The sequence below is a fragment of the Suricata suricatta genome, chromosome 2 (assembly GCF_006229205.1).
Source record: "Suricata suricatta isolate VVHF042 chromosome 2, meerkat_22Aug2017_6uvM2_HiC, whole genome shotgun sequence".
NCBI classification, from domain to species: Eukaryota; Metazoa; Chordata; class Mammalia; order Carnivora; family Herpestidae; genus Suricata; species Suricata suricatta.
This window is the reverse complement of record NC_043701.1, coordinates 55,022,346-55,037,442: the sequence shown is the minus strand read 5'-3', so window position 1 is coordinate 55,037,442 and position 15,097 is coordinate 55,022,346. Positions and strand designations below refer to the sequence as shown.

General features: G+C 39.9%; 2 protein-coding genes and 1 long non-coding RNA gene across 5 annotated transcripts in view; 1 reads left to right on the top strand and 2 right to left on the bottom strand.

Moving 5' to 3' along the window:
• The window catches only part of C2H7orf25 (chromosome 2 C7orf25 homolog), a 3,807-nt gene extending 3,298 nt beyond the window's left edge, over positions 1-509 (bottom strand). Inside the window, exon 1 of one of the 3 annotated variants that reach the window (XM_029956524.1) lies at positions 472-509. The gene's annotated coding sequence lies outside the window, so the exon portion shown is untranslated. Of the gene's footprint in view, positions 1-24; positions 92-212; positions 266-471 lie in introns of those variants that run through there. The other 2 variants (XM_029956533.1, XM_029956505.1) reach the window with 2 other exon arrangements.
• A 2,903-nt stretch (positions 510-3,412) lies between these two features.
• Positions 3,413-9,889, top strand: LOC115281269. Its single transcript, XR_003904197.1, has 3 exons — positions 3,413-3,554; positions 6,202-6,396; positions 9,808-9,889. It is a non-coding gene; the product is annotated as an uncharacterized LOC115281269 (long non-coding RNA).
• On the bottom strand, positions 4,393-14,997 carry PSMA2 (proteasome subunit alpha 2). The gene is made up of 8 exons (XM_029926605.1): positions 14,890-14,997; positions 11,207-11,283; positions 10,124-10,256; positions 8,590-8,712; positions 7,761-7,842; positions 6,054-6,127; positions 4,996-5,053; positions 4,393-4,679 (listed from the first exon to the last, which is right to left on the bottom strand). Exons 1-8 carry the CDS (start codon positions 14,928-14,930, stop codon positions 4,563-4,565), a joined length of 705 nt encoding a protein of 234 aa, XP_029782465.1. The 5' UTR covers positions 14,931-14,997; the 3' UTR covers positions 4,393-4,562.
• Between the last annotated feature and the right edge of the window lie 100 nt (positions 14,998-15,097).

Sequence of the window (15,097 nt, the reverse complement as noted above, 5' to 3'; positions counted from 1 at the left end):
CGAGGCCGGGACCCGCCGGGAAACCTCGCCTGGCGGACCCCACCCCACTCTAGCCGCCGCGGCTGCTCAGCCCGCGCGAGCGCCGCCGACTCGCAGCCTCCAGCGTCACGTGGCCTCGCGCCGGGTGACGCCGAGCCCGCGAGTCCCAGGCGGCAGCGCGGTCTCCCGAGCGTGGCTGACGCTAACGCGGCGGCCATGTTTGTTGAGGGCACCTGGCTTCTAGCACGCACGCAGCAGAAAGAGACCGGAGTTTCGCGGACACGCCAGCCAAGAAAGGAACGGAGGGGAAGCTCGCGGAGCCGGGCTTCATTCCCAGCAGGTCGGCGGCCACGCAGTCTAGGACGCTGAACCCGCGCCCTAGGTCTTAGGCTCAGTTGGACATTTCCTGGGGTGGGAGTTCTGCATTTTGGTGGAGAAAACTCCCAGTTGTGCCCAACTACCCTACTCCTGCTGTCAAGCTCAAACCCCTACCAAGTGGCAGGCGGGGGTGGTTCCAGAAAGATTTTCAGCTCATTTTAATAGAAAAGGAAACCGGCAGGAAGCCTCTCCATTGCAAGGGTGTTGTCAGGGGCGCTAGGGTGGCTCATTCAGTTAAGCATCTGGCTTTGGCTCAGGTCCTGATGTCACAGTTGATGGGTTCGAGCCCCGCGTCGGGCTCTGTGCTGACAGCTAGTTTGGGGCGTGGAGCCTGCTTCAGATTCTGTATCTCCCTCACTCTGACCCCCTCTTGCTCGTGCAGTCTCTTTTTGTCTCTCAAAAATTAAAAAAAAAAAATTTTTTTTTAAGTGTGATATCAGAAATGTGCCTTTCTGAAGAGGACAAATATTCAGATGGCTTCTGAGGGAGGAATTTATATTAGCCCAACAGGAGTGTCCAAAGTCAACCAAAAGGTTAGGACTTTTGATAAAGCTAATTTTAAAAATTAATAAAGACTTCAAGTTAGTATTAATCCCATGTGTGCCTGTTCCTTCCCCAAGCATTACCTGAATGGCAGTCTTAGGAAAGAAAAAGCAATAGACCCACGAAAATAAAAAGAACAAGAAATTAAGCTGCACATGAGATACGTCAACACATTTTTGGAAGACCAAGAGCAATAACATTCATTTTCTGCTTATTATATTGCAGGTGTTACTCTAAGTGCTTTTCACATATTGACTTATTTGATCCTCTTTGCAAACTGAAAGTTAAATATATTTTATGGGTAGTCCACCACAAAGAGGTTATTTAACCCAGTCCACCTCTCTGTACATGGAGCAGTGAGCAGTGGAGAAAAGGGTCTCTGGTAAGTGACTCACAAAGCAGAACCCAAAAAGGCTTTGGAACTGCAGGTGACTGGAAGACAGAAGGGAGGGGAGCAGTGAGGCAGGACTGAAAATGGGCCCTGCTTAAGTCTGTGACAACAAACAGCCAAGTCCTCTTTGTGGCAGTACTGGACAGTTAGCCATCCATCCCCAGGTGGATAGCTTGAGTTTACCATGTTGAAGGCAGGGAGTCCAAGGGATTCCTGACTTACATGAAGTGGCAGTCTTCTATGGAATGTGAAGTACTATTAGTTCCTTCTCTTCCACTCCCCTGCCTACCTCTTCCTACTTTTCTCTGGAGAAACTGAGCCAATTAAAGACCATAGAGAAATGACTTAAAGCAGGATCCCCCAGTAAGTAGGTGCAGGGCTCACAAACACAGCACTTCCAAACATTCTTCTGTTTGGAATTTGAATTAAACACAAAGCAGAACAAAATGGTTTTTAAAAGCATTCTATACCTCAGCATCCTCAGACAAAAGGTATTTCATTCATGAAACCTGTGGACTTTTTTAAAGGGAGGTGACAAAAAAATGAGTTTAATGTTTATTTTTGAAAAAGAGCATGTGTACAAGCAAGGGGGAGGGCAGAAAGGGAGACTAGAGAATGAGAAGGGGGCTCCACAGTAACAACAGAGAACCCACTGCAGGGCTCATGAACCAAACCATGAGATCAAAGCACAAGTTGGTCGCTTAACCAACTAAGTCACCCAAGTGCCCCAAGAAGTTTTTCACAATTAAAAAGGATATCCCCAATGTTAAAATACCAACAAGAGTAGGAAGAATGGCTAAAACTGTACTAGAATGTACAAAAAAAAAAAAAGGTGAAAAATTTAGCAAAACAAATTTCCCATACACTGGGAAACTTACCAAAATTGAAAGATCTTAGTTTCTACAGTGAAAAGGCCTACGGAGTTAAGAAACCCAAAGAAAGGCATGTCACTGTGAAATTTCATGCTGCAGATAAAAGAAAAAGTCCTAAGAACTTGGGGAATTTTATACCAGCCAATTGAGAGAGAATATAGTTTCAAACCTGCAACTAGCCTGGATTAGGGCAGAAAGACAGAAGGTTCCAAGGCAGAAACTTCTGAAGGTGTTTGGGGAGCAGGGTGGGGGACTGGAGGACCGAGGAGAAAACCACTACGATCACTTGTCAGGATGCACTAAGGAAAACAATACGCAGGTTTTACAATCCTGTCAGGGCGATCTGGGAACTGGTGACAGCTACACAGAACACAAAGTGAAGCAGTATCGCCTCCAGGAAGATTACTTAGGACTTCTATAGCAGTAACAGAAACTTTTAAACTGAATATTATGATCTATTTAAACTGAGGCAGAGAGAAGGGAGGGTGGTAGAAGAATTCTAAATTCCTATCTTGCAGGATATAACGCTTATATAGTAGCTCAACTTCAGGAATCTGGAGAGAACAGGATACGCCTACTATCTGAAACATGGAGGAGTACCTGCTGGAATACCTAAAAAAGTCCAAAGTGATGAAACGCAGGGGCACGGCCTTTGCTTAAGTGTTAGAATTCTCTAACTTCTTAAATACGCTCATGCTTAGGAAGCTATTGCTTGAGTTTAAGTATGTGACAGATGGGGTGAAGGGCTGAGTTGGCAGTTTCAGTCCATGAACCTGTGAAAGCTCTTTGGATCCTCCAGTTCAGTGCCCAGTGAACCGGCGCTCGATAACTATAAAGGTCAGCTTTGCTCCTATTCCTTATTCCCCCGCTTTCCAACTCCCTCCTGTCCGCAGGTGTGGATTTTAAACACTTCCATGTTTCATAATAATTATTCTGCAAACTTCAGTGAGGAACTAGAAAAGAGGAAGGACTGAACAGGTGGAGGCAAACTTTTTAAGACTGGGAAGATACAAAACGAACTGAGCATACTCCGGTTTCTCTTCAGATAGGATAAATCTTTCGCCTTTTACAAAACGAACTGAGCATGGGGAGGGGCTGTGCACGTTAGGAGCGCTGGGACACGTTAAGTGGATTGAAAGCAGCTCAACTCCATAAGCTAGAGATGACTGAAGGGTTTGGGGGCATTCTGGGATACAGTGGGTCATAAGACCAAAGAACAAGAGCCCGTGTAGTTAGATAATTAGATAAGGCCTTCAAGATAAACATCTTGACGTTGGATATCAAGTTGTCATCTTCCATCTTTCACAATAATCCTGCTGCCACCTATGCTAAGAGACGGTGCTATTGTGACAGTGGGAGCAAACCTGGGAATCCTGACCGAACTGTCCAAGGTAAGATTCTTTTCTCCCACACTCAGCTAAATCTTACTCAAGATCTCTTGAGCCACATTTAAATCACGGAACTACCTCCTGTTATCTTTGTTGCTAAGAATGATGTTCATAAACTCTGTTCTGTGAGCTGAAGTATTGATGATTTCTCTTATCCTAAAAAGCCTTAAAAGAAAAAAACTAAGCAATGTCTTCACGTCTAATGAAAACAGAGTTCGCATTATATGCCTATTTGTATGGGCCTTGATTTGAAGCCAAGGTTCTGGTTACACTGAGATTATGTGAATGAGGGAGACCCTTAAGCCATAGTTTTGATGTTTAGGTATTAGGATTTTATTTCCATACTTAGGTTTATCCTTGAGTTTAAAAAGTCTAGTAGAATCTAAGGGACTCCTCTTAAAAACATTCACCTACTCGTGACGGAGAAACCAACAGGAACCACTACATCGTTTTTATCCTCTTGCATCATGTTATCTCCCGTAGGAGACTCTTCGGCCTGGCACCCTTCACAGCCCCAGTGCGATCTCAGTGCGCTATGATTTCAGTGATCCACACCTAATGGTAATACAAAGCACCCATGCTTCCCATCTTGTCTATGAATCCAGGAAAGCCTGAAGATTCTCCCAGCTCCAAAAGCAGTGATGTTTACCAAAATCAGCATTTTGCTTTCCTGAAACATGGACAACATCGGACAGTAAAGAGGTTAACAAAATTTGACTTAACCAAAATTGCATGAAGATTAGAGTGTTTCGCCATTCTGCTCTGCTCTGTAATTTCCAGAAGTGAACTGTGATAAAAAGCAGGCAATAACTATTATAAATTTTACTAACTCCTAAAAAGCTGAAGTTGGATTTAACAGTTTATTATGATTTATAAGTGTCATTTTAAAAACATCTGTCCATTAAACCATGTAGAAATAAGTATGCAAAAAGTCTGCAAAACAAAACATACTTTAAACATGTTTAAGTAGAGGGATTATTTGAAATTCCGGATTTTTCAGTCCCTTCGTTATCATGCTATTGCAGCCAAGTAATCCTTAACTTCAGTTGGAGTAAGCCTCCTGAATCCAGCTTCATTGCAGATTCCAACCTCGATGTTGTCTTCTGTCATCTGTCCTTCAAAGCTTTCCTATTGGAGAGGGAGGGGAAAACGTCAGTTTTCCAAGCACTTAATTATAAACTCATTATAAGTCCCATTGTTAGAAATTGTGCTAACCCGGGGCGCCTGGGTGGCTTCGGCTCAGGTCAGATCTCACATTTGTGGGTTCGAGCCCCGCGTCAGGCTCTGTGCAGACAGCAAGCTCAGAGCCTGGAGCCTACTTCAGATTCTGTGTCTCCCTCTCTCTGCCCCTCCCCCTCTCATGCTCTATCTCTCTCTGTACCCAAAATAAATAAAACATTAAAAAAAAAAAATTAAAAAAAAAAAAAAAAGAAATTGTGCTAACCTTTAGGGTTAATATGGCTGTATGAATGGCATCTTCAAGCTCCAGGTCTTCATTATATCTAAAGAATTTTTTGAAAAAGCAATGGTTTATGGCATGACTTACATTATTTATGGTTATTTAAATATGACAGCAGCAACATAAGAATTTTTAAAAATCTAAACCACTCCTACAAATACTAAGCTACAGATTCTTTTAGTCCACTCATTGTGATAGCTCTCCCCCAATAACAAATTGATGCTTGTAACCTTAACAGGAGTATAAATATTTTAATATAATCAGACTGCAGTGGTAGTATTATAATTTTTTAAATAAAGAAATTGGACCTTTGCTAAAATTTCTTCTGTTTGTTCTTATGTTTTAACTTCATGTGAAATGTTTAAAGACTCATTATCAATACATAAAAGGAAAGTGCTTTAGGAAAGATCTTAAAATTATTTGTTTAATGATTAATCCCAGGTCTAAGATTTTTCATGATCTTTTAGCATTATGTGAAAAATGTACTGAAAGGTTCATCTGCTGGTAATAGTTAATTATAAACTTTTGCTATTCAAAATGAATGTAGGGCATTTTTTGGTGGACCAATGTTGAGGATAAAGCTGGAAATACGAGCAGTGACAGCAGATTTTTACACGGTACCCCACTTTTCATCTAGCACTCTTAATACCAGGAACTCAGCTTCACCATTTTTTTCTGTCATAAGGTAAACTGTTATCACTTAAGTCACTTAAATTTTCCTCCTAAATTTTTTACTCCAATTCCAACGATTTTTTCTTTGAGACTGTAGGAAGAAAAACGAAGTAAAAAATAAAAACTAAATTTAGGAAACAACCCTAAGAATGCAGAAATAAAAGTTCTTAAATAAATAATACTACCACTCAATATACTCAAGACTAGGGAACAGGGTGAAGAGAAATTTTTGTTTTATTTGTAACTAGGCTAAACAAATGAGTATTTGAATACAAAGTAATACATGTGTTTAGATTCAGGATATTAAATGTTTAAAAACACTGAGAACCATAAAGTGAGCTTGCTAAGAAATCGAGTTACAGCACACCTACCTTTTCTCCAGGAAAGTCTTCCCATTCACATAGTTCTTTCCCATTGCTGTGGCTTTCCACGCAAAGTAAGCTCCCTAATCAGGAAGAGAAGAGAAAACATATTTTAAATCATCAATCTAGTTATCTCACTCTGTCATTTCTTTTTCAGGTCTATAAATTTGCCTCTAACAGTTCACAGAATATTTACTGGCATACACTGAAGTATGTCACAAGAGGCTATTTTTTAAGAGACCTAAATAACAAAGAGGAACGAAGACACTTCCGGAGGTTGTGGACACGTTCAGGATTCTAATCGTGGAGACAGCTTTCTCAGCTATTTACATCCATCAAAACTCATCAAATGGTACAGTTTGCATATGTGTGATTTATGGTTACAATTTTTGTGAAAAAGGCAGTTAAAGGAAACAGGTTAACTTACGACAAATAATCAAAAGTAGTATTGCAACTTATTACGATTGAAGGGCTCTAAGAATCTATCATGTATACACGTATATGTATACATATGTGTGTGTGTGTGAGAAAAATGGTGATCAAGTCTTTATCATCATTGCTGAATAAAGTAAACACAAACAGTATTTCATTAGAAATATTTATAAGTTTTGGGCACCTGGATGGCTCAGTCAGTTGAAAGTCCAACTCTCAGTTTCAGCTCAGATCATAATCTCATGGTTTTATGAGTTCAAGCCCCGTGTCAGGCTCTGCGCTGACAGTGCAGAACCTGCTTGGGATTCTCTTTCCCCCCCTCTCTCTACTGTCCCCCACTCACACTGTGTCTCTCTCTGTCTCTCTCTCTCTCTCTCTCTCTCTCTCTCAAAAATAAATAAATAAAACTAAAAAAAATTTTTTTAATATTTCAAAGTTTTATTATTTTGTAATCTAATGTTTAACGAAAGCAGCAATATGTAATATATAACACAGCCTCATCTGTTGAAAAAATACATATGGCACATGCAAAAGAAAAATACTGAAATACACGAAATATTTAAAAAAAAAAAACTGCCTTTGAAAGAAAATAGGGAAGAAAAGGGCAAAAGATGAAACCTGGATTCCAGGGATGGTGGCTTCTGCTTCCCACTGGGAATGAAGCTAAGAGGGAATGTCATTTAGTTTCAGAGGCTCAGAGATGGCGTAAGAGACACTGTCAGAGCTCCCAGAATACTTATTTTTTCTTCCAGCTTTCCTCAGACAGTTGCAGAGCAGTAGCAGCATCTATGAACGCCTTCTAACTCAGATACCAATTAGAGGAGACAGACTCACCCACTTTGCAAAACACTGGCTTCAAGAGTTATGTCTGTGTTTGTACAATTAGACTCATACTCCAAGTCAGCCCCAGGATTGAACAGATGGCAAAGAGTGTAGCACTGTCTTCTAGACACAAATCTGTCATCAAAATATTTCTCAAAGTAATAAAACTCCACAGATTTAAAGAGATTTGGTAACTACTTTAAGAAATCATTCCACTATGTGAACTTAATGAATTAAGAGAAGGAAGAAGAGCAAAGAGGGCAGACCTAATGCACCCTCTTCATCAGAGGACTGAATTACCAACATTTTAAATGTACAAATGCACTACTCCATATGTTCTAAAGCCCAAATGAAAAATAAAAAATGGAAATACTGCTAAATTTTAAACTTTTTATGGCCATTTTTATTAGCTGTTCAAAAAATACCTCAACAAATCCTTCCAGTATGTCTGATGATACTTACAGATGGATCTGACTGAAATAAATATGGCCGCCCCTCATTCCAACCACAAATTAGTAAAGAAACTCCAAATGGACGAACACCACTAAAGAAAGGAAAAATGAAAATTACTTGGCGTCTTCATGGTGTTGAAATCAACCTAAAGTAAGAATTTATTAATACTTTCATGTCTTAATAAAGCAAATGATCAGGTAATATTAGACTCGTAAGTTCCTTAAACAGTGTTTAATACCTTTCTGAACAAATCAATTAAAAAATGAATTCTCTTTATGGTACTCAGGAACACTAGTCAAATCATTTTGGTAAATGGAGTGACACAAATTTTGGGGAAAGTAAGTGTGGAGTCACTTTTTGTGTCTTAACAAAGGACAGCTTTCAACAAATGCAGCTTTTTTCCACTAGCTTTACACATTAGCAAGTACCTTTATACTACCTCATCCATGTGTATACCCAGACTCAAGAGAACTACAATGAATATGGATGTGTCAAAGAGCTACTGCTTTCACTATGTGCTTATAATAACTTCTGGTTAGAAAGATAAACGTGGAAGCAGAAATAACTGCTTGCCCACAGGAAGTGTTTCAATCCCTGGCAAAAGGGCTTATCTAGAAGCTGCTTTGTGCTGGTACCTCAACAGCAAGAAAACACTCCAATCTCTCCCTAAAGAAAAATCCTAGCTCCAACTAAGATCAGAAATACTCATCATAGTAATTTTCTCTACCTGTTCAATAAATACAGGAATAATAAGTCCTCTTTTTAAATACACCTACTCTTCTAAAATGGTTTCTTTTTTCTAATTCATGATGCATTTCAAGTAATAGAATCGACTTACCCTGACTGAGTATATTCTTGCATCACAGAAGCTACTCTCTGAACCAGCTGAGCTGTGGGAATGGGTTCCTGGTACACGAGATAGTACTGCTGAGCTAGTTTTCGAGCTCTGTGCACAAGCACTCTAACAAGGAAGAAAGAAGACTTCATGAAAATCTTGACACTCTGCTCCGTAACGACTCTTCTTCTACAGGCATATTCCTATAGCACAAGTCTGACATGAATCTACGGAATAGTGACGATCGGCTCAGAGCTACTCGTGCTCTCACATCTGATTACATCAGAGCAACACAGCGGAACTGAGCCACAGGAGATGGGACAGGACAAGGCAAATGGAAGAGAATTAGGGGCCAGGGGTACCAGTCAGCTCAGTACTAACATTTAATTAGCGTACGTAATGAGAGCCTCATCTCCCTCCATGGCTTCTTCAAGATTGTGCCCCCTTTCCCGAGGGCAGTCACCCTGTCTTTATATCTCAGTCAACACGATTACACACACACACACACACACACACACACACACACACACACACACACGAACACACACACAGAATTTGGGGCATATTTTTCTCACTCTACTTCAATCATTTTGCTACCATGCACTTCAAAGAGTACCCTTAAGAGATAAAGGAACACCAAGAAATTACTTATAACTTAAAAAATTTTTTAAAGTATTAAACAACATTAAGAATATTATATATAACCATCAAATTAGCAAGACAAATAAATGTAACTTTATGTGCTCCTGTCCCACTGATGTGAACCATGCCTATCGCCACCCGTGTGATGCTCCGTTCACCCTCAGCTGTCCTGTCCTCACCTTACCCCACCGGTGCCCTGCAGCACCCCTTACTACAGTGGCAACGGGATCCACCGTAGTGAGGCCTGATCACATTCAAGCAACTGTGGCTTTTTCTGACTCCTAAAAGTGAAACTTTGGCTCTGTCTTGTTCCCCCAAAATCAGGAACGAAATTAATAATACTTAGTTTACTTGTTAAATGGATAACATACAAAGTTGCCAATCTCTTTCAAGTTGCTGCTACCCTGTTGTAACAACGCCCTGATGGTTCAGTGGCCTTTGAGAATTTTGTCTTTTTGCTAAGAGCAAAAATATAATGGAGATAACTCTGATTTGTAATGCTTTCTTTTGCTGCCTTGTAGATTTTTTTAAACATAGTTTATTATAACTTGTATTGCTTTGATTTTTAAAATGCATTAGAGACCAGCAAAACCTCTGAAGCCCAGCCCTCGGATGGAAGAAAGGAGGCTGTGATGAGAAAGGAAAGATCACTGAACAGCAGTAAGTACTGGATCTCCCCATTTACAACGGAGTGGCACGGAGTTATCCTTAAAGCAAGCCCTGGTCTACTTCATGCGGACAGACTAAATTCAGCTGCCAGTGATGCTGCTCTTGCTAAGCAGAGTTAAAACGAGGAGTTGGGGATTAAAGGAAAAAGACCCCTTCATTTTTCTCCTCAAAGTACAGATTGCAAGCAGTTCACAAAACGGTGAGAAAAACAAATAGCACAAAGTACCTGTAATCGGGGCCCATGCCGCTATACACCAAGCCTATGTGCTTGGTGATTGGTTCCACTTTGTGTACACTTCGCTCGTCATACAGAATGGACTTCTGTTTTTTCTCGGTTGCTAATACCACACCATTTGCAGCTTAAAAACAAAAGTGCTAAATGTTTAGTCGCTTAAAGACTTCAATAGTTTCTAATTATGGATGCATTTTATCCAAATTCCTTTATTTCTTACTTAAAAACCTTTTCTATATTAAAATCACCTGAGAAATGGTAAATCAGAACACCTGGGTTGCTCAGTCAGTTAAGCATCTGACTCTTGATTTCAGCTCAGGTCACAGTCTTAGGGTTTGTGGGGTCAACCTTTGCATCTGGCTCTGTGCCGACAGCTTGGAGCCTGGAGCCTGCTTGGGATTCTGTGTCCCCCTGTCTCTCTGCCCCTTGGCCCCTCCCTGGCTTGCTTACACGTGCGCACTTTCTCTCTTGCTCTCAAAAATAAACATTCAAAAAAAAATTTTTTTAATGGTAAATCCATTTCCCCCTCATTGGTCATCTCTATTATGCTAAAAAATCCCTACAGGTAAATGCATTACCCAACATCTCTTAAAGTATTCCAGGATACCTAAGAATCTGTATCTTTTAGACTTCTGCCTACTTGGCTATTGTTCTTGTAATTTGAAATTTAAAATCCAATGATACAGGCTTTTTGAAAAAAAGGGTATCCTTAGATTAAGTTTTATAATTAACTTCTTTTAAATTATAAAAAAAATAAAAACTGCCAGAGAGTAGTGATATACTGTCAGAGGAAAAACAGGAGAATGCTCAGTTTTCTCAATGAAAAAAACTATTTGTGGGTTATTACAACCAAAAGATAAAGGAGCTACATTTATTTTGAAAAAAAAAATTAATCATATTCTTGTACCCATTGGCTTATTACTTTTCTTTAAACTTCAAAATACTGTAAATCAACAGAAAGCACTATTAAAAATTATGCTGCCCTAATAATTTATTTACATTAATCAGTAATTAATTCCAAAAGTACTTTAGGATAACTATTAACAGGCATCTGAAATGAATGAAACATTTAATTACCTTTAATTCCCACTGAAGGGGCTCCTCCAGCTACAGCAGCCAAAGCATATTCAATCTGGACAAGTTTACCAGATGGGCTTAAAAAGAAACAAAGGTATTTGCTAAATTCACATATTCTCAAATATGTATAATAGGACTATCTCTGAGAGGGAGCAGATATATAGGTCAAATCCATTAACCAAATACCAAGGAATAGCTGGGCTTTCACATTATAAAGTTGTACAGAAATTGACAATACCAGGCAATTTGAATACATACATAGTAAAGCACTAAGCTTTCCTTTATGTCCCTCCTTGTCTTACTCTTCAAGCAGCATCATTATTACTGTCGCCTTTTACCATTCACCAACCTTGTGACTTCAGGCAAGTTACTTAGTCCTGCTGTGTTTCAGTTTTCACATCTATAAAATGGTGATAATCGTACTATACCTATTTCAGAAGATTGTTGTGAAGATTAAATAAAGGCATGCCTTTTGTTTCTAGCACAAAATCAGCAGCAAGTAAATACTAAGTAGTTATTAAGAACATGTATGTGACTGTTAAGTACCAAACAACAGCACAGATTTCATATTGGTGGAGTTCCACATTTTAGAAAGTAGGCATAGTCCGAGATGTAAGACCTAGACAGTTATCAGCCACAACAAAATATCTTCCATATAAGCTTATTTCTAGAAGCTGTGGGCTGGTGATACCTACTGTATCTGATTTCATGGGTTTGTAGCCAGATTCTAGCCCTGACCTGGCTTTTAAGATCATAACTTATTTTGAACCAGTTATTGAGTTAAAATCATCATAAACTAATTTCACAGATAAAAAGTTTCTGAGTGAAAGTAATTTGTCCAGAATGACACAGCTTAGTCCGTATCTCTAATCTACTAGTGAAAATAAAACTTGAGTTTCAGGTCATTTATCTTCGTAAACTTGTGAATACTCTAGTCACTCAAGCCTCAGCTTTGTTCCAGACACACAGATTACTCTTAGAATTCAAAAACCCCTTTGACAAACTAACCCCTCTGTCACGCAATGCATTTCACCCTTGTCTGGTGAACTCTTTCCTGGTCATCCTTCAGTCTTCGTAGAAATGCCATTCATGTCCGTAAAGAAGCTGTCCTGACCACATGGACTAGGCTGAATCTCCCACACTCATCCCATAATCCCTCACACTTCCTCTGTGGCTAATATTCATCACGCTTGAGTTATTCTTACAATGTTCATCTTCCTCAACAATGTCTAAGTTCTGATTGGTCAGTATCCTAAGACACAACCTAGTAGCCAGGAGTCCATAATCATTTATCTGACACACAAGAAAGCCTATTTAAGAGATAAGCCTAAGTGTGGCAGTTTTTAAAGACTCTTAAGTGACAAAATTGATGAACTTGAGTGGAATAACAGTTATAAGTATTTAAATTTTTAAAATTAGGCTATAGGTGTTAGTCACTATTTCAGTAATCATATCATGACTCACCAGGTCTATCCAGCTTTCAATTCTCATTCAGCATTGAGCTCAAATACACCTGGGGAACACTGTAAAGGCTCAGTTAAACTTAAACTTACCTTCTCGCTGTTCCCACAATCACCTACATAAACATCTACTGTTGCATCTTCCTATATGAAAGCTCACCCATCTGTGAGCACACAGAGCAATCAACCATCTTTGTATTCAGTCCCGGGACTGGCCCATTCCAAAGCACTAGCACCTCTACCTGGGATAACGGACGTAGTCTTCTAACCAGTTTTCCTCTTTCCCACCCTTACTTTTATCCCCTGAGTCAGTTACCTGTGTATCAAGCCACCTGTCACATAAATCTTATAATAACTTCCCAGCTCACTTAAAATATAAACTTCTTATTCTGGCCTACCAGGCTCTGCAAGGTCGGCCTACCAACGCTAAATCTTTGCTCACTATACTCTAGCACACTGGCCTCACTGCCAATTCTTGTAAGAGTTCAAGCTCTTTCCACTTTCGGGACTTTCATATATCCCCTTTCCTCTGTCCACAAGTCTCTCTACTTGTAAATCTTCAAATAGTTCCCTCTTTTTCACCTTCTGGTCTTAAAAATCACCCTGAAGCACTGGCTTTTCCTGAATAATCTACAGTTATGCTTCTTTTAGGCTCGTTTAATAAAATTTCTGAATAAAACGTTTTTCAGAATGTATCAGTAGACACCAATTAGTTTACTCATTTATTGTCAATATTCTCTACTGAATGTAATTCACAAAACACTTTCTCTTCCTGTAACAGTCTCATCACTTCCACCATTAAGAGTTTAATTCTAACAGGCTAGAAACACATTTTTAAAATCTAAAAGAGTTGAACCATTATGTTAAAAAGAAAAGTTTATTTTACTAAAGACATTACAGGAGGATGTAGCTCCTGATGACACATGACTGTTTCAGCTCCATTATTCTAAAGAAAGGATTACACTCTCTTAAAGAACCAAGTTTGCTTTGTTCACAAATATGAACAGTGACTATTTAGCAAATATTGTTCTCTATCATTTTGTATATGATGAGACCTTTTACTACAAAATTAAATCAATCTCATTCAAAAGTTAAAAAAACACTCATTTACCATTGAAAACTGCCAACTGTAAGGAAAATATTTTATTAAGATGACCATACATAATAGGAGTTGTATTAGTTTTGTCATCAGAAAGAACCCAGTTTGAATGTGACCTCAGCTACTCACCTATACCTTAGACAAATTACTTAATCTGACCAACCAGTGGTCGGTTCATCTGCTAAGATGTTGAAATAATGAGGAGAAATGAAGTAGGTGAGGTTGCACCCACACAGAAAGTACTCAACAAGTTGGATTCTGCTTGCCTTCGGCTGCCAGATAGAACTACATTTCAGCTAAATGGGAAATTACCGATCCGTAAGAAAATGATCAAACTGAATCATTACCCGGTCGATTGATTAAACCCTTCGCTGACGGTTTTCTTACATTGTGAACAATCGTTTATCAACACTGTATTTTAAAAAATATACGTATTATTTTGATCCTTTGTTCTAAAATAGGAAAGCCTACAACCTTTTGCAAAGTAAAGACATTCCCCTCCCCTCCCAAGACGTAAATGTAGTCTAGTAGTTTGGGGTTCACAAATACTAGGTGACACAGAGAGATTAGCGCTTTCGTTTTTAGTCCTTAAACTTCTAACAGGGGCAAGGAAGAAACCGAAAGCGCGAAGAGGATTCTAGATACCAAATGGAGACTAAGACTCACACCAAACTATAACGGTGAGGTTTTCCAAAGAGAAAAGGGGACCTCAGAGATTTGACCAAGATTCTAAGCTCCAAAAGCTCCCCAATCAGGCCTACTTGGGTCAGGAAGGAAATCCTGAGTTCCGAACGGGACACCCGGAAACAGCTAATCCAAAACTGCCTTATTCTTTAGTTTTCAAAGAGAAAGCAAATCCCTGGTTGACGGCCTTCCCTCCCGCAGGCCCAAGGTCGCCCTGGATGTCCAAACCCGCGTTCCTACTGCCTCCCGGAATCGGGGCTTTCAGGCCGCAGGCGGGCCAAGCAAATGACTTTGCAAAGTCGCGTTTCCATCCCTATTTCCTACTGTGCCCCCCGGAAGCACTGAGCCAGAGATTAGCCCGGAAAAAAAAAAAACACACTAGGAGCCGGGAGTTCCTGCAACCTCGACTACGCGGAGGGCTTTGGCTGTCCCTTCCATACCTGAATGTAGTCAGCGAAAAGCTGTAACCGCGCTCCGCCATCTTTACCTGGAGTGCCAGAGCACATCCGCACACATGCGCACTGAAGCCGGTTTCTTTTCATTTCCCCTCCCCGCTCCTTCTTTTTTCTCTCTCTGATTGGAGGAGAGTCAGAGCCGCACCAGAGACCTGCTGGGTGCTGTAGTTCCAGTAGCCAGGTTTTTCCCGAC